Source organism: Melozone crissalis, unplaced genomic scaffold (assembly GCF_028551555.1).
Source record: "Melozone crissalis strain CALT ecotype California unplaced genomic scaffold, PUWL_Pcris_2 ptg000005l_1, whole genome shotgun sequence".
Taxonomy (NCBI): domain Eukaryota; kingdom Metazoa; phylum Chordata; class Aves; order Passeriformes; family Passerellidae; genus Melozone; species Melozone crissalis.
In genome coordinates, this window is record NW_026535783.1 from 18,561,618 (window position 1) to 18,581,505 (window position 19,888).

At 39.4% G+C, this 19,888-nt stretch overlaps 1 protein-coding gene across 4 annotated transcripts in view; it reads right to left on the minus strand.

Moving 5' to 3' along the window:
- The window catches only part of PRR16 (proline rich 16), a 141,506-nt gene extending 122,048 nt beyond the window's left edge, over nt 1-19,458 (minus strand). For all 4 annotated transcript variants that reach the window (XR_008483789.1, XR_008483790.1, XM_054287513.1 and 1 more), the window contains exon 1: nt 19,240-19,458. Coding sequence is in view for 2 of the 4 variants with exons in the window: in XM_054287513.1 (XP_054143488.1) it covers nt 19,240-19,401 (162 nt within the window). In the remaining 2 variants the exon portion in view is untranslated. The remainder of the gene's footprint in view (nt 1-19,239) is intronic.
- Nucleotides 19,459-19,888: the final 430 nt, after the last annotated feature.

Consider the following 19,888-nt stretch of genomic DNA (forward strand, 5'->3'; position numbering starts at 1 on the left):
TGACATATTGGTTTATGAAAATTATGAAACATGAGTACTACACCAAAATCCTAGTGAACTGTGACAAACTCTTGAGAGAAGGGTGACATAAGATAATACCAATAGTGTTTCAGTCTAACTGCGATCACACAGTCACCTTTTGACATGGCTTAATGCTTAGCATCTTGAGTGTATCTTGTATTTCTCAGACCATTCGTCCAATGATTTCTTCTTTTTATTTAGAACACATCAATACATAAGAAGAGAATGAGCCATAGAAAGGAAACAGACACTGGCAAATTCAGCACATTAAATCCCAGCATTCCTCTAGATTTATTCCTCATGGTTGCAAAACTTTGCCTCAAAAGCTCTGGTTACAGTGGAAAGACCCTACAGATGCAGTTGTTATGCAATGCACTGTGTAAATACTCTATGCATTTGAACAAGACAAAGCATCGTCTTTATGTGTTATTTGTACAAACTTTCTGTTTGAAGAGTTTGAAACTATTCTGATAGGGAGGAGAAGGTTCTAAATTGTTTCATTTAAAAGGCAGACAAGAATGGTGTAAGGCTGTAGAACACAATCTTGCACGTGCTGTAATGCTACCATTTATCTGCAAGACAGATCTGATGGATGCTGTAAGAGCAAAGTTTCAAGCTCCTGGAAGGAAAAAAATTGCAATAATTATCCATAAAAGCTTAGTGGAAAATTTTCTTCCATTGGTTCTATTAAGAAGTAATTAGCGCCTGTGTGACTGCCAAAAATTGGCAATTAACATTGCTACATAGGAGAACACTGGCACTTAATCTGGTTAGTGTTCTCAAGGAAACCTCTAATGTACTAATGCTATCTGTCTATCTATCTATCGTACATGGCTCCTATTACTATAATATATAGGCATTTAACAATCTTCACCGCAGTTATTTTTACAACACCCTGGTGAGGTCATGAAATACAGTGAAACCAAGTGCACAGATGCAGAGCTGCATTTAGGCTATAATGTTACACAGCATTTAATTTACAAAATCCTTTTTCAGGAGGCATTTCCAGGTGCACTATACTTGTAATAAAACACAAAACTAGGTCAACCAAGGAAAAATTATTAACTTCAGAGCTTAGTTTCAAATTTAAAATCACATTTAGATAGCAAAATCATTTTCAAGAGAAGAATTTACTGAAGCTCATGTTTAGAGCCAGAGCCAGGGCTTGTCTTGTATGTTTGCTGTAACAACAATTCCTATTTCCCACTGAATTTTAAACTAATTCTTATTCAGCTAATGAAACTGCAAATATGGTCCTCCTAGCACCTGAACAGATGCACATGCAATGGAAGGACATCAACAGTCAAGCAAGAAAGTTGAAAAATGTGCTCTGAGCGCCCCAGACCTTGAACAGTGTCACAGTGATTGTACAGAAAGGTTTCTAAAGGACGCAGTTTGAAATAAATGTTTAAAAGAAACCAAACAGGTAAAATAGAGTATTTGTACACTTGTGTATACAAAGAAAAGCCAGCAGTACACGCATATCAAAGCTGTGCTAAACTCTGTTTTGCTTAAAAACCCTAACATAAAAACACAAAAGCTATATAAAAGTCAACACAATAACAATATAATCTGTTTCTCAGTTTCAACTGCTGACTTAGGCATAATTTTAGCTGTATGTAAACTAGCAATTTGCCACCTCTAAATATAACAAAAAGTTAGGGGAAAAAAACCTCCTTTTCCCTTATTTTGAAACTGGGAAGTCTTGCAACATACGTGAAACAAAATAATACATCACTGACTTCTTGTTTATGCTGCAACACAATTCAGGACTGAAAACTAATTTGGAGCAGTAGGTGAGCAGTGTCTTTCCTCATGGTGTATTACACCAGAAACTTCATTGCCTTTACAAAAAAAAAAAAAAAAAACCACAAAAAACCCACCCAAAAACAAACAAACAAAAAACCCAAACAAAAACCCAAACAACAACAACAACAAAAACAAACAACAAAAAAAAACAAAAACAAAACAAACAAAAAAAAGTTGGTATTATCCAGTGAAAGAAAAAAGGGACTGCCAGAGATAAAAAGAGGAAAATATTAGTATTTTAATTTTTGGTGTTGTTTTACTACATAAAAAGTACACTGCATGGAAACCAAATGTGCCATGGAAATAGCAGTGTGTTACATAGTTCACCTACAGAAAGTACAGCCTTTTTCCAATATGCCTCGTTTTTCCAAGGATTTCAATTTAAATTTTAAGAAGCATCTACCCTAGTTCCTCAATGGCTTTGCTTAATTAAAATTAAAATAAAAGAGTGTAACCAGTCAGTTTTCATAGTACATGTTATAATGAAGCATGGGAAAATTGCACTATTTTTTAAACTATTCTTCTGAAAGGGATCAAGATCATCCATAAGGAAGAAACTAAATATTCTCTTTGAGTGTCATAGCATGATTGACAGAGATTATTGATCTTGTTAGCAAGGTAAAACAAGAGCACATTTTATCAAGAACATGATACATTTTTAATGAAAATAGTTTAGATTATCTTTCATAAATAAGATAAAACAGGATTGAAATTTTAATAAGGAGATTTATATAATTTAAACTATAGAGAAAAAATTATATACCAGCAGGACAAAATATTGATTTAGTAAAACTATGTAATTCAGATCACTTAAAAGGGATATTTGCAGTTACTTCATTCAACCATAATTGAATATACTGCCATAGACTGATTAGACTCCTAGATTCTGAAATACTTTTAAAATAGCTACCTGATGCCTTTGAGACCAGTGAACATTACATGAGCATTACAAGATCCTTCTCTGAAAACGGTTCTGAGAACACAGAATAATGAAAAGACAATTACAGAACGTCAGAACAGTTTGGGTTGGAAGGGACTTTAAAGGTCACCTAAGTCCACCCCTCCCTGTCATAGGCAAGGCACCTTCCACTACACCAGACTGTTTAAATAAAAAGGTGAAATATCCTCCAATAATACAGTCAGCTTCTGGGTGGTACTGTCTCCTCTAATGTGTACTGATTTCAACAGCACTTCAGCTGAAAACAGCTAACAGACAGACAAACTATTACACTTCTTCACAATTCCGTTAGCTAATTTCAGCTAGCTGTGGATTTGCTTTGCATAAACCATCTTGCCATTTTACAGTAGTGTTGTTTCAGTCAGGCATTTGGTTTTAGATGTTGGTTTCCATTATGCATGTTTCAGTTTTCCTGGACCACTTAATTAGTAAAATTTTGCATGTCATCAGTGTCCTTTCTACTGGAGTCTAAACCTTAAATATTGGGGCATAAATTCAAATAAATAAAATCGCCCTTAGAATTTTAACTGGAGCTCCTGACACATGTACTTGTGGTCCAGGCTTAGGACTTTCAACTAAGACCAATGTGACTGAACACCAAAAGTCAAGCTGGCCTGAGACTAAAGCAATATCTTTTTGTAAGAGAGCTTTGAATTATTGTTTTGGAAGATACCAAAGCAAAAGAGACTTTAAAAAATACCTAAAAGGTGGCAGGGGGAAGATCCAGTAGACAATTCAATAAGTTTCAAAAATATACTGATCCTACCCCTGCCTCTGTCATACAGCTTGGTGGTACCATAGGATATAACTGACACCAAAATTGCACCTATCTTGCAGATGTGTGTTTCTTATTTTCTGATCTGTCAATGATAAACCCACTTCAGCTGAAGTAAGGAGATCCATATAGTCCTTAATACACAGAAAAATAAGGTGTTTACTGATTTATATTTGCCACCCTCCAGTCTTATATCTGTGAACTGGAGATAAAACCCCCTCACCTCATAAATGTATTATGAAAACAAACTCATTAAACATTTACGAGAGTTTCCAGCACCACAGTGACATTTTCCACAGAAAACACCAATAGAGAATTAATTCTTCATTCAGAAAAGCCCTGAATGTCATGCTATGTATAAGGCAGGGCTATTACATCAAATAATTATAGTGGCATAGTATCACTCAGCTAATTACACAAACCATCACATAATACACTGAGTAAGGCAGGCTTACATAAAACAGCTATGGGAATGCAACTGAAAACTTCATCAAAACTAATTAAGAAACCATTTTAGAATACATAACCTAAGTTTATGTTGCATCTCCCAGTTTAAAATGCAAACCAAAATAGAGGAAAAGACCAACTCCATCATTTGATACAGCAGTGATAGTTGTGTCATGTAGATTGTCGTAAGACCACTGGTACACAATGAAACGGGAACTGACACTCATTGTATGAGTGAAAGACTAAGGCACCTTTTACTAGAGGGTTTCCCTCACTTATAGGTCAAGGCCCAAGAAAATCTAGGACACTGGGAATCTTTTAATTCAGCACTCTGAAGAAAAGGGATTTTAGTACATGAATTCCACTCAAAACTCTCAAGCTTCCAGTGAGACTTCTCTTCTTCCCAGAGCTATCTAACGTGCACACCTCTGGTCACAACTTTACTCTCATATTGGTATCTCATTTACAGTCATTTTCCACCCCTCTATGACAACCTTCCCTTATGAAGGCAAACTGTACTTTGCAAGCTAGGTGCACCACAATATCTTAAGCTCAGCTTATCCTCAGCCTTCTCCTTTCACTGGAGGTATGCATCTCTCCACCAACTCAGCCCACCATAGTAGCAAGGCTTACTCAGGAGAGGAGGAGACAAAAAAGAGCCTTGTTACTGCAGCTCAGAGGGAACATTTACATCCCCTGGTCATGTCAGACAGGCTTCTGTGATCAAAAAACTACACTCTAGCAAAGGCTAGACTTCTTCGCTAGAGTACAGAAAGGAAGCAGCAGGGGGCTGGGGGTGGGGGGAAAGCTTTCAAGCGTGAAGATGACAAGCATGATCAAAACCATGATGTTTTCCCAGGCTTATTGCTCTGAAGTAGATCAGCAACTTAGTCTAAAAGAAAGGGGACTTTTTAAAAAATAATAACAGCATGATGCAGAACTCAGCATTGAAAAATTCTGTCTGAACTATTTGACCTTAACAAAATAACTGAAGGTGGTATTTTATAATGGGAAGCATCTGGCAGCTAGTGATGTGTTACACTTTCTACAACATTACGTTTGTCTTCAAAGCAAAAAAAAAAAAAAAAATTACAAAACCAAGTAAACTCCAGAATGGCATTTTGTGCATTTGTAAATGTATCCAGCCATTCTGGACAATGCTCCTTTGACATGAACATACAGTGTTCTATAGCAAATTGGTCCTTCTGGCACTACTTCACTTCACAGATAGAGTAGGTTTATGCCAACATGTAGAGACAAATTTTCAATGTCACTCCCTCACAAAAGAACACCACTTAAATTAGCTGTATTCAACTACTACTACTCTTACTTTTAATGGGGTATGCTGATATAACATTTCCCAAAGCCTGAAATAAAGGCCAGAAGACTAGAGAGAGCAGAAATGGGGGAAAAATTATTGGCTAGGAAACTCTAGTCCCAGCAGGGTGTTACTCAGTGGCCATGGTTTCACACCAAATGAAACCTAACCCTTCAGGAAGACAGGGAATCTTGTGAAAGTTAACTGTCCCCATGAGAGCATTAAGGTGTTGCCACAAAACAAAACAGGACAGGGCGGGACAGGACACCTAATGTTTAGAACCATTACTTTATCTTAGAATAAGGGCAGAATTTAAGTCTTGTAAGTAGCATTCACTCTAACATGGAGGGAGAAAGGAGAGGGAAAATAGAAAAAAAATTCAGAACCACAATATATGCTTTCCTAATGATGCAATATGCAAGAGAATCTGACATTTGAATATCCAAAAAACCCCAAAATATTGACAAAAGAATCCCAAAAGAAATAGAAACATAGGCCTATAAATAATAGTAGACGACTACCAATGTGGAAAAAAAGTGGGCATATTCCTTCATGAAAATAAGAGTGGCAATTCATGATTATGGAGAGCAAGTTTTTACAGGAAGTAGGAAAAAAAATAAGAATAGCAAGGATAACAAATAGCAAGGATAAACTTCAGTGAAAATCCATCTGAGGTTGTAGTCCTGACATTTCAGATTTCATTGCCAGACCATACAGACACTGCTCAGATTCTGTAGACCAGCATGTTTCCTTCACTTTTTTCTTGCCTTTTCAACTCATCTCCTTGCAAGCTCAACTTCTCTAATATATATTGCTGGAACAGTAACTTAACAACACTACAAGACTGTACTGATTCTTTCACAAAAATGTTTGGTAATCAGAAGTCTTTGAAACCAGCCCACAGAAATCTACTTCATTGTCCAGTAAAGTACTCATACACTGGTACTGGCATTTCCCAGCTCCAAATACGTCCATTTACACCTGCAACATTAGCACTGCTAATGGTAATATACAAGTATTCCTGAGGTGAAAGCAGACAAATCCTTCTCAAATCCTGCTTCAATTAAAGATAATACACACACAGACCATTTCAGACTCCGTAAAAAAAGTAATCATAGAAACCCTGGCATACAATAACAGTAGATTAACACACTTAGATGGAAATAAATAAACAATTTTAAAGCCTTAAACATAAAGAGGCCTTGCATTTAAAAAATACAGATGTTGACAGAAGCCATTGAATAGGACCGGCCCCGTGACTGAGCCCCAGGGAACTCCACTAGTGATGGGCCACCAGTAATTCCATTCACCACCACTCCCTGGGCCCAGCCATCCAGCCAGTGTTTTACCCCTCAATCAGTACACCCACTGCACCCCTGGAGAAGCCAATTTCTCTAGGAAAATGCTGTGGGTGACAGTGTCAAAGGCTTTGCTAAGTCTAGGTAGAAGGAGATGCTGAAGAACAGAGATGCTTTTCTATGGCTTCAGAGAACACCCTCTCCTTAATTTTGTCTACTCTCATCTTCAATGGATTAAAACTCATATTTCTTTATATTGTATAGCAGCAAAATATTCTAAAATTTAAGTACACACTGCCTGAAAAGAGAAATCCAGATGGATTGCTGATCATTTTATAGTAAATATGTTTTCTAGATATGCAACAAGCAGTGGACTTGGGTCATGAAGAAACAGTAATGAAACTCCTTAACCAGACTTTGGCTGATGTCATACACTATTTTTATTAATTACCATATCACAAAATATGCCCTCAGTAGACTTGCTGATGCAGGAGATCTAGCAGACAATACACAAGGCATGAAGTAAGTCTCTCACATACTTAAAAGTGGGATAAAATTCCCTTTGTGCATTATCATAACCATGAGGAGAAACTAAATATCTTTGTGCTACAGACTGGAAGTCAAGGAATTCATAAAGTTCTTTGCAGAGGGTTCATCATGGAATAGCTGCCAGAGGGCAATTTCTCACCAAATAGAAATGAAATGTCAGAATCTAGCAAAACAGAGTTCCAGCAAAGTTCTGATTAGATCGCACCTATAGTACTGCACAGATTCCTCTGACGAAGAACTCAAGCAAAACAGAGCTAGAAAAGCTCTTTTTCATCAAATATGGAATCTACCAGAGAAATTAAAACAAAAAATAAAAATTCTTTACTAAGGTACCAACATACATGGACAACTAAATTAAGAAATATTCAAGAGCTACCAGAGCTGAGTGGCAACATTAGCAAAAAGAAACTGCAACAATCTCGGTATTGTTATTTATTTGTCATTATTTATTTGTTTATCCAATGGAATTACTGGCCTAGATTAAACAGTTTCACAAAAACATAGTACTAAACTTCCTGTCTGCATTAAATGGCAATCTGCAGTAAGAAGCATGTGAAGTCTCATATAGTATCTCCTCCACTGGAAGAAAACCTTAAAGACATATACACCTGCTAGAGCACTAACCAGGAGAAGGCAAAATGCTGATGTTGCGTCTCCCAGCCACACAGGTTACCAGATTAATACGACATTCTTCAAGAAAGAATTCTATAGAAATGTTGCATGTCTATGGTTACTGCCCCAAAAGCAAGGAAAAAATTTAATCTGTTCAAAAATAGACATTTAATATTATAAAATCCACTTGATCAAGATTTAATTGCAATGTATCAGCATTTAGTATCAGGTAGGATACCTGATATAGAGGATACCTGATATAGAGGATATATAAGGATACAGATACCTTTGTTTCACTATGTACAAGAAATCATGCATTTAAGGAAGACGTATCATATCCGTAATTCAGAATGACAAAAATGATGCCTCATTCTTGATTAGTAAATTAAACTGAGAAATAATAGATTAACATGGCAGAAGTACTCTGCCTGTACAAAACAAGCTGTTATAAAATGAAAACTTGATTTTTAGAAAATTAAGAATCAACAATGTTCCAAATTCCCTCGGGGCCTTGCCACTCTTCCAAAAGATTGTGATAAAAAAACCAAAAGCCATTTAAAAAGCTGTCACACAACACCAGGGCATCACTCCTAAAACATGAGATGTCACTGTCAAAAGCTGTGAAACCTAAACAAAAGCCCATTACGCATTTAGCAAATTATTCACAAGACCTACGAGATTTTCCTTTCTTCGTAACAGATTATTAACTACATTTGACTCCGTAATACAAAGCATCACATCAACCTTTCTTACATTTTCCCAAAGAAAGAATAAATCCAGAGGTTTATTCATTAAATTTTTACCTTAGTACCCTGTTTTATGCCCCTGATTGACTAATTTCTGCTGAACATACAAATTCAGAAACAGTTTTTATATTAAGTCAGAAAAAAACTTTTAGAAGACTACCAGATTATGGGAAAAATAACTAGGTAAATTAAATATTCTATTGAAATTATCATAAAGTAGCTTCTGTTCCTAAGATGATGTACACTGAATAAACTCTGACTTTGATAGAGCTGATATAATTTTTTTTCTCATTCGTTAGAAACTTGAAGTAGATATTCATGATGCCTGCCAAGTGCTCATCTCCTAGAAATAGTACACAGCTGTCATTCATTGAAATACAGTCTGTTTTCTTCTATGAGGCTCATACCTCTCGTACTTGCAATCTTGCCATAAACACTCAGAAAAGATCCATTATTGAACAGAAAGTTTCAAAACTACCTTTAGGAACTTTTAAAATGTAGGAGATAATTTTAGATTTTTTTTAAACAGCATTTCCATAAGTTACCTGATATTAAATGGAAAATTTCCATGTATGTATAGCTTTAATCAATCTTAGACTACAATTCTTTTGTATGACATGAATTTCAGGCTTAAATAAAAGAATGGCAACTTTATCATTGCAATTATAACACATTACTGTCTATACGAATACTGGGGTTCTGATTTCTCCTGAAATTAGGTATGTGAATCCAAAACACCAACTTTGCACAAAAACATATACATCAAGTGTCTGGAATGACTAGAACTGCTTAGGGACAACAGCCAAGCTAATACAAGATGGCACAGCTCTATCAAAATCAAAGCTGTATCACATCAGAAAACACTCTGCTTGCTGAGATTAAAGGCATCTAAACAAAATAAATAAGTGTTTGGATACGATTTAAGTCCTTAAAATTCAAGCATTCTTTTTTTACTACTTTTTTCTTTAGTAGACAGAATCAAATAATCACCAACTGAAAAACAAGCACATGCAAATCAATTGCCAACAGAGAACAAGAAATAATAACAATCATAATCTCCTCCTTCTTTTGCCTGAGCACGAGGATCACAGACTGGTCAAAAAACAGTGTTCTCTAGTTCCTTCAAGTTCATCACACCACCTGTATTTTGATTTCAAGGAACAGAAAGTTATTACTTCAGCAGAGGTAGACACAGTTGTATAGTTTTCCAGTCTTAATAAGTTATCTAAACATTGTGTTCATACACAGGTTATTTCTTTAGTCAAATTCCATAGTTTTACTGAACCTTAAAACGTGCCATAAAATTACCTATAAGCATTGAAAGCCAAATAATTCTAGACTGGACCACCCTAGATATCACAGATTAAACTTCTTAGCACTAGCAGAGACCATCTGCTATGATGAACTTCCCTCATTCAAAGCGTCTCTGCAATCGTCAGCAAAAACATGCAAAGAATAAAGTACAGTTTAACTGGTAACTGAAAACAATTTATTTAAGAGAACAGTTATGCAGTATTTTGAGAAAAGATCAAGCAAACTTTAGAAAACAATGTTAAAATAATCTACCATGGTTGGCTTTTGCTGCTGTAATAACAACCAGTTAACTTGAATCCAAAAAACAGCTTTCACTTTCTATCTACATTAGATTAGAAACTGAACTAAAACCAATTACAACCAATGAGCCTACATATAAGAATCTCCTAGTAGCCCACAGAAGATGCGAGAGGAGAACAATTTAGATTTTAAGATAAATGTCAGAGTCACCTGAAAATTTAAGGACAATCTTGAAATTCTGATATTGACTTTTGTGCATCAACTTTCAAGACTGGAGAGACAAGCACTCTAAAGTTCAGGAACACAGATGACGTCTGACAGCTCCTAGCAGTAAGGTAAATAAAGTCACACTAACACCTGAACCTGTTAGGAGGGAGAAAGAGGAAAAGGGCTAGGAAAATAAAACAAAGAGCCTCACAGGAATGGAAGGATTACTAAGAGATTAGTAGAGTGAAAATGAAAGTGAAAATTAAGCAGACAATTTCATTAGAAGGTGAGGAAAAGCATATATCAGTTTAGTGCAGAGATTCCTACAAGAGCAGAAGGGGCTGCAGCCCTTCCTTCCAATCATCACTGCCAAACATGACATGGATGCTCCAGTGGCTGCACCCTCAAACACCAGCTCCGAGCCCTGGATGTATGCACCTGTTATATTCATACAGGGAGCTATGCTGCAAATCTGCTGTTTATTATTCTGTCTGAATTTAATAAAATCTGTCTCTGGATCACCAGCAGTGAGAGGTACACAACCACTTATTACTGCAACTTTGATGAAAAAGTACACTATATATTCTTCTGCTAATTTTAAAATTTCAGCTAAAGAAATGTTTATTGACGGAAGCAAATGTTTGTGGCCTAGCATTTTTACTAAATATATATACCTGATTTTTTGAATCTAAATCGGTAATGTTGTGTGCAGGTCCAGGCTCCCAAGCACAAGACAGATCTGAACACTGGAGCTAGTCCAGAAAAGGGGCTGGAAGGGGCTGGAGCATATATTACATACTTGATTAGGAGTAAAGGAGACAACAAGGGGAACAATTAGAAATACAGGAAATTCAACCTAAACACAAGACCAAAAAAAGGGTGATTCAACACTGAAATACGCAGTCCAAAATGGTTGTGGAGTCACCATCCTTGAAGATATTCGAGAACAATATCCTAAGCAGCCTGCTCTAGTTGACTTTTGCGTGGATAATTTGGACAATTTCTAGATGCCCTTTTGAATCTCAACCAGTCTGTAGTTCTGTATTAAGAAATAAAATACGTGTTCAACTCTTTGTCCAGTAACTACTGAACCTTTAGTCATTTATTTAGCTGAAAATCCCAATGAAAAAGCATACAAAGAAAGAATTACATTTTTTTTATTACATTGCATTAAAGAAAAAGCATACTGACCTCGATGCTTCATATTTTCACATATAATTTTATACAGAAAGGACACTGTTACATGGCTATGAACCAAGAAATTATAATGGAGAAGCGAGTCCAAACAATTTCTTAATACTTTTACTTTGTTAAGTTTATAGATTCTACTTCTTTTAGGCGACATAAGCTGCCTGCTTTAATACAGCGACATTTCTAGTAAAGTATGAAATGTTAGTACATACCAAAATTTTGGTACACTTATGTTTTGCAGCTGAATGAAAAGCTTAAATCAAGCTTTTCATATCACATTGAAGTCTAAGAACCTGCTGCAGCTCTCCTCACCGAATAAACTAATAAATCGATAATTAACTTCTCACACTACTTTCCTAGGTATTGAGTTTTATCTTCTTCTCCTACCTACAAGGCAAATGATTGCACTGGAAGTAAGGATAACTTACTCTGATTCTACCTGGAAGCTCTTCACTCAAAGAACTGAAGTCACAGACCATAACAAACAGAAGAACATAATACCACCATGGGTCCAACACTGGAATGATGACTGTGGATTTATCAAAAAGAAGTAAGGGGAAAAAATTAAAAGCGTTTTAAAATTACAGGATTTTTCACATTCCTGAGAAATAATCTTCAATGAAATCTGGAAATGATTCAACATCAGTGCTCTCAGTCTTCATAATGCAATGTGGCATATGCTGCATGAAACAACGGATGGGTTTGTTAACCTTTAAAGAAGCATGAATACACCACAGTTTTTGCAGAAGGAACAACCAGTGGTACTGCTGCTCTTCAGAGGCAATTGCTCCCCACTGCCTAACATCAGCTGTACTGCAACAATTCCGAACAAAGCCTGAACGGCAGCAGCTCAGCCACCAAGCCCTGTCACGCCACTCAGCCAACACACACCCTGACAGAGGGAAGCTGTAGTGAGAGATCTGCTGGAGGATTTTCTCAGCCTTTCGGCAGGGTCTGCTTTTCCTCTTCCCCTGGGTACAGTAATAAAATGCATTTTGAAGCACCGCAGGTCACAGCACCAAGAATGACCAGTCAATTTTGTGTAGAGATGGACAGGAGCTGTAATTAGGAGATATGTATAGGCTGTAGTCCTTTATCACACACTCATACCTAAATAAGAGGTAGCATTTTACTCATCAAGAAAACAATGTACATTAACTGCAATTTTCTGCTTCTATTAAAAAAAAACACGCAACAAACAAGCAAACAAAAAGCCCAACTACTACTAAAGAAAAATAAAGCCCTGTCTACATATAGGTAACCAGGCTGGCGGTAATCTGCACGTCTGTCAGGCACAGGGTAAGTGGGAAAGAAAGCAATACATTTGCAAATTACACCCCTTTACTCTGCCTCACAGCAGCACACTGCTGAAGCAGGAAAAAGGGATAAACCTGCACAAGATACACATAACCCTGTGAGGTTACTGAAGATTTCGTTTTTTTCACCAGCCTTTCAAAGAACAATTGTAACATTAAGAGAAGACTATGAGCCATCAGTATTTTGCAACTCTAAAAGGAAGGAAAACTGGAAGAGAATAGTGATGCTCATTCTCAAAGGTATTGTGAAACAGGCACTGTGGGAAACCACTCTAAACCCAGGGACAACATCTGCACCTCTCCCCCAGTCCTCCCAAGAGCAGCACTAATTAGTTGTACACAACACATGTGTACAACATATGCAGTAATTTGGCTGGAATTTTTTTACTGGAAGTAGGAGGGGTATTCTAGAACTTTGTCCAAGGTGAGTAATGCGAACAGAAACATTGTACCATTCCCAGAAGAAAACATCAAAAATCTTCAAATTGTCAATGATCCCGTTCAACCAAGTCATTGATGTTGCATAATGCACTCGTACACATGTGTAGCAGCAACTAAATTTTCTAAATTTTGAAGTTTAAATACAAATTATGCAACCCAAAATTAATTTTCATCACTTAATTTTAGTTTCCTTCCTTCCAAAGTCAATGGAAAAAATCCGACTGCAACAGACTGAAGTTTTTGCCTCACTATTTCTGTTTCCCGTATCATGGTCAGCAGTGCACAGACTGTGTGAAATTCAAAATTTATAAAACCTTCCATATTTCCACTGTGGTACTGCTTTTATTTGAAAACTGAATTTATATATGCTCTATTTACCTCCTGACTGCACAATACACATTGCTATCAAGAGTTCAGTATTACATATAAGTAATGAAATAGCTAACATGAGTTTAAACATAAAATAGGTAGCACAAATTAGCAGTGTGCTTCCCTCTGTCAAGTATCTTGATATCAAAAAGCAATTCTGTATAGGTATTCTTTTCATGGGGTTACACAATACAATTACTGACTCTTGGTAGACATGGTTACAAATCAAGATGTGGAGCAACCTTGCCCTGCCATGCATCAGCATATAAATGTTTCTGACCACCCCAACACATGGGGTTTTTCAAGGTTCACAGTTACCATTTAGCTCCATTAGTTTAATTGACACTACTAGCGTAAGAGTTTTATCTTAGTTCATTGCAGGTTTTATTGCCTACAACTGTATAAATGCTTCACAGACCACAAGAAATAAATGGGAAGAAAAAATACAATACAGTTATCTGCAATGACTATTTATGGCCCTCTCTGGACCCCTGGGCAGATCACAATAAAGTTGCTGTGCAGTGCTTCTCTCACACAATGAATCATACTCTGCAGTCAAACATCCAGGTACAGTACATGATTGTATCACACACAAAAGAAACAAGTGCAATAATAAAGAAGAAAAAAAAAAATCTGTTAATCTTGGAGAGACTAGCAAGTTTTGGAATGGCAACTGCCTTTATTCATGCAACACCTTGATCCTGGTACATGAACTGGACCCCAATCCCAGCCACAGTAAAAAATTTTACAAAAAAGCTTCAGTCCCTCACACACCTTACTGACCAGGATCTGTATACACAGCCAGTGCATACATGGAAGAAAAGTCTCCAGAAGGAACACTATTAAGAGGGCCTGCATCCCTCATCCAGGTTTAAGCAGGGCATCTGCATTTACTTGGATTTCTAATGGTAGGAACGCCTATGCACAAAAAGCTCCAACTGCCACTACCTAGCAAAAAAGAGTGGCAGGTCCTTGACACCTGGACAGAATCCAAAGAGGCAAGAACCAGGAGAAAAGGAATGGATTAAAACGTTTTGCTATTTTTCTACCTATCCTTAGTTTTCTATATAGTATTTCCTGTACCTATGCTGTAATAAGTCCCCACCTCATCTTCATGCAGCAATGTGAACCCAAAACACTTTTATATTAGTGCCTTCACTGTGTGCACATCAGAGATACTCATATGTGATTGAGTATTGCTGCTCCAGTCCTGCTGGTGGACCTGACACCTCCTAGTTTCTGGTTTAACAGGCAAGAACTTGAAGTACCTTCTGCCATCTGGACAGTTACCAGAACACAAAACCAGAAATAGAATGGAAAAAACCAGCAGCTGAAATTGTAATACACTTCTGCAGTCCTGATCCAGAAATTAAAACCACAGAACACATGACCACCCTTCACTGAAGAGAGTGATGAGTGGCCCGCTTATGGAATCAGGTCGTTTGTCCTGTAACAAACTTTGTCCTGGTGTTTTGGGGGAGGGGGTTGATATCTGCTAGTCTCATCATCACTTAGAAAATATTTATTTATTAAGTAATGCTGAAATTATATAGATCATATGTTTACAGAAAATAAACACATCATTTATATGACAGAAGATAATGTACTCATTCTGTCAGCAAGACATTTTCACAGGATTCAAAGCAGAGGAGGTAGATTCAAATGACTGGAAATTCACTGATGTAGTTGCAATGCCTGTGAGGGCTTCTGTTTCTCCTGCACCTCCATTTTGGAGTATTCTAAACACTGGCAATAGCTACACAGCTGCTTCCTTTCGATAAAAGGTTGGAGCATATTTAGCCAATTAAAAGCTATGCAAATGCCTCACACATAACTTCCAGGAATTTGTTCTGCAAGATGAATTTTTATTATTACAAAAAGTATTTATCAAATTATTTAGTTAAGTATTTCCTTCATGAAAACAAGCACAAGACCACAGAAAATGTGTAACATTACCATAAAATGTGAATGCAAGGAAGGTTTAAAAAATATATTATCATTATAAGGTTATATAAATCTCTGTGCCCTGCTGTCCACAGGTGTACATGTATATCCCCTACAATCCCTTCTGAAGTAATCAGATGGCTACATAATGCATTCTACAATAGTTCAATTAGCACACATCTTTTGTTTTCCAACAGTACATTACTTAGGTACTTAGGTACCAGAGAGATAAGTATCAGTTCCAAAAAAGACTTAATGATAACCATTTTTCTATACAAACTCCAGTGAAAAAGGTCTTTCATTCAATCCTCTGGAGGACAACCAAAGCTTAAGGTTCCACCAACTTAATTTTGAAGTAGTCTGGGCTAAAGGAATAGAAAGTGTTACTCAATCCTCTGGCACCCTTTTGATTTTTCTTTGGAATATTAATTAAATAACAGCAACTTAAACCATTTCCAATCCATTTTTCAATGCAAAACCACATCCCATTGTTGCTACACACCCACACAAGGAGACAAAAGGGTCCATCCAAGCCTCTCCTAAATTAACAGCACTCTGGAGAAGGCTAGCCATACACGAGCTCAGACTCTGGACTCAGCACTGCTCCATCCTTCCACGCCTCCCAGGCACGCCCCTGGCTCCATCCTAAATCTTCTGTGGTTACCTTAGCCTAATCAGACTGGAACAATAAATAAGGGGGAGAGAGGGAGGGAAGAAAGGGATGTTTCACTTCTGAGACACAGTAATTCTTAAAATGTACTTGTTTTAATCTGCATGATTTAGTCACACGCTTCTAGAGAATATTTATAAACTTAATGGTTTGCCCACTTGGGTTTAACGTGCCATCCTCTACTCACTCCTCAATCTCCTCTTTTTAAAAACATGAAAAAATGTTAAAGAACCAATCAGAAAAAGGTTCAGAAAAAAGGGCAGATGCAAATATATTAATGTAAGTGAAGCATAACAAGCTAAATGTAATAAAACATAAATGCTGTATAGCTATGCTACTTACTGCTACAGAGCAGTTCATTTGGAGGCAACAAAATGGTGTTTCATTTTGACAGTACTTTGACTATGAATCTTAAAAAAGAAGACTGAAAGGTAGTCATGAAGTCTATCATAATAACTTAAGTGCTCCATTAAGAATAATCATAATTTATATTTAAGGGTAACAAATAGGTAGGCATGAAAAGAATGTGTTTTAAAAATTATGTAAATTATGTAAACAAAAAAAGTTACAGTACCATTGTATTTTCTACACCACAACTGAATAAATATTTCTGGAAGTACACAAAAAGGGGCTAAAAAACTTTCATGCCCTCCCACTGTAGCAGAATGGAAAACTTTTAAAATAGTAATAAAAAAAATGAAATGCTGTTTCTAGTATACAATATTACTCATTAAAAAAAAAAGTAACAGAAAAGGTTGCAGCTCAACAGCTGGGCTGCAGCAAACACCGTGGGAAAAAAAAAAAAAAAAGGCAGCAACAACATTTCCAGAAATACAGAATTTGCAGTGAAAGTGGAAAGTGTGAACTTTCCATCCTCTATTTCATCATTTTGACTGGTCCTACAGTAGGGAACCTAAATGAAGCACAGTCATATTTCTATGCGTAATACACCAAAACTGACTACAGACTAACTTTCTGTAAGCTTTAACAAAGAGCTTATCATTCCTTCCTAACACCTACAAACCACCTGAGAAAGAGACTGGTTATCAGCCTATAACATCACCAATTACCTCACTTTTACATAAAAAGTATACAACGCAGTTATGTCAAGAGTTTTTGTGCAGATTTAGCCCATCCTATAAAGGCAGACAAACTAAAGGTACTCAGATGCCAAACTTTTGCAGACTTTCCAAAACAAATGTTACACAAATGAAGCAGATGTACATGTATGCAACTCATAGTGGTTGGAATATCAGAGCTACCATCTTTGTAAGGCATATTTGGTGAAAAGCATTACTAAAAACCTCATGTGTAGTCAGAAACAAGATTTAACTATTCTTTCTATAAAAAACGCCTTCATTTTCTCAAAGCAGATGCCATTGGCAATCCTTGCACCCTTCAACAGGTACACAGTACTTAACAGAGTTACAGCTCCATTTCTCTACAGGTTTCCCTACCAAGCAGAGGTAAATCCGGTTCTCTTTTACAGACTCAGTCAACCAGAGCAGACAAGTTTGCTTAGATAAAACATGCCACAGTAAATGATGATATACGATCTCCACTTACAGCGATCCTGTTTGCTCACTAGAAGAAAGCCAGGACTGACTACGTGCAGGGAACGATTTACATTCATGGGACAGAGCACATTACATCCTTTCCAGGTCCTGAAAATGTGCTTCTGCAGCAACAGAAGCCAGTTTACGCTATCAGTCTTAAAAACGTTTAAAGAGGTGCTCTATAAATATTGTTTATTTCTATTTCAAAATACCTCAAAAAATTGCAAAGCATAGACAGCAGAACATTAAGAAAAAGATAAATTATAGGTATATTAAAAAGAAAAAAGGAGGAACCTTCATTGTGAGTGAAAAAAGAGCCTAACAGCTGTGATTAGTGAGCCATGTGTTTATACATCTTTCAACATTATACAAAGCACTGGGTGAATTTCAGACTGCCTCAGATGGCAAAAGACGGTTGAAAGAAACTTGTTGACAATGTTGTTAAAATAGAAAAATATATGAAGGCAAAAAACCGAAGCCTATTACAAATGTCAAATATAGGATTATAAAGCAATACACAGAGATTCTAGACTTGAATCTCGGTGCATAATCCAACCATCTGTCGACCAGTTGTGTAGCAAAATCAAGATAAAGAGGAAATCTCCAAAAGGACAGCCAAATTCTTTTCCTCCAGCTACTGCATTTCCCTGCTCATGAACATGCCCGCGGCAATCGCACTCTGCCTGCAGATTAACGTAGATGAGATGACACCCGCCACCAGCAAAAGAGAGACTGCGAAGGCAACCTTGCCAGATAGGGCCGATAAGCAGGGCGCTGAGCTCCCGGTGAAGCGGCAGCAGCGGCTGAGGCAGCCTCACCGCGCCAAGGGCGGCGGGTGCGGGGTCCGGGGCTGGGGCTGCTCACGGCCGGGCAGGTGCGAGCGGGGCTGGGGCTGGGGCTGGGGCTGCTGCCGCTCGGGGCCAGCACGCTGCTGCTGCACCGCGCAGCCCAAAACTTAAACTCGTTGGAGCGGCAGCGGGCTCGTTCCTGACTTCTCTCCCAGCCCCGGGACGCCAGCGCGGCTCAGCCCGGAATCGGGCACTGCTGCGGGTCCCGCAGCTCCCCTGAGCACCCTCGCCCAGCAGAGACCTCTCAGGAGAGGCTCCCCCCGGGAAAAATAAAAACTCTGAGGGGTGCCCTGAGGTGGGAAGTCCCCGAGTAGGGCCGCCTCACAGCGGCGGGGAGCGGTGCCGGGGCGCACGGCACCCGGGGCTCCAGCCCGCTCCGGGACGGCGGGCAGCGCAGCGATGCCCTGCCGCCCGCCCCGGGGCACGGCCGGGAGCTGCCCCGTGCCCGGCCTGGACACCAGTTGCTCGGCCCGCGGTGAAGAAGCTGTAAAAGGAGCCTGGGGGCGGCAGCAGAGCTCCGGGGGAAGCCGGACTCCGGCCTGCGGGCGGTGGGGCGCTTGCCCCATACGGGGCAGACGGAGGATCCGACCGCGCAGCCCTTCGTTCTCACCTCCTTAAGTTCCTTGGCGACATCTTTCAGGTCCCCCAGGACTAATTCCAAATCCTCCACGATGATCTTGATCTGCTCCTTCACCTTGGTTTTGGAGGCTGCCGGCGGCCCCTCGGACGGCGAGGAGGAGGAGGATGCGGTCCCCTTGGACTGGGCGGACATCCTTCGGGGCAGCCCGGAGCGGCCAGCGGGGCACGCAGGTCAGGCGAGCGCGGCGGCCGCCGGCCGCCCGGCCCCGTCCCTCCAGCTCCCGGAGCTGCCGCAGCCGCTGCCGCCACCGCCGCCTGCCCGCCCGCGCATCCCGCGCCGGGGGCGCCGAGCCGCGCCGCGCTCCGCCGGGCGGCCGCGCTGTGCAGCTGCCATCGGCTCCCGGAGCGGCGCGGGGGCCCGGCTGCAGCCCGCCGTGCGCCGCGCCTGCGCCTCGCCCCGCCCGCGCCGCCGCCCGCGCCCGGCCCGCCCCGGCCCGGCCCGGCTCGGCCCCGGCTCCGGGCGGCAGCGGGGCCGGGGGAGGGGCGCCCACCGCCCGCGCTTCTGGGGGGCCGCGGAGACCCGGCGGCTTCCTCGGAAGAGATGCTCTCCCCTCTCCTCGGCGCCCGCAGGCCCGTGGGGGCGAGAGCACCGTGCTGTAGCTCCCAGAGGGTGCGCGGCG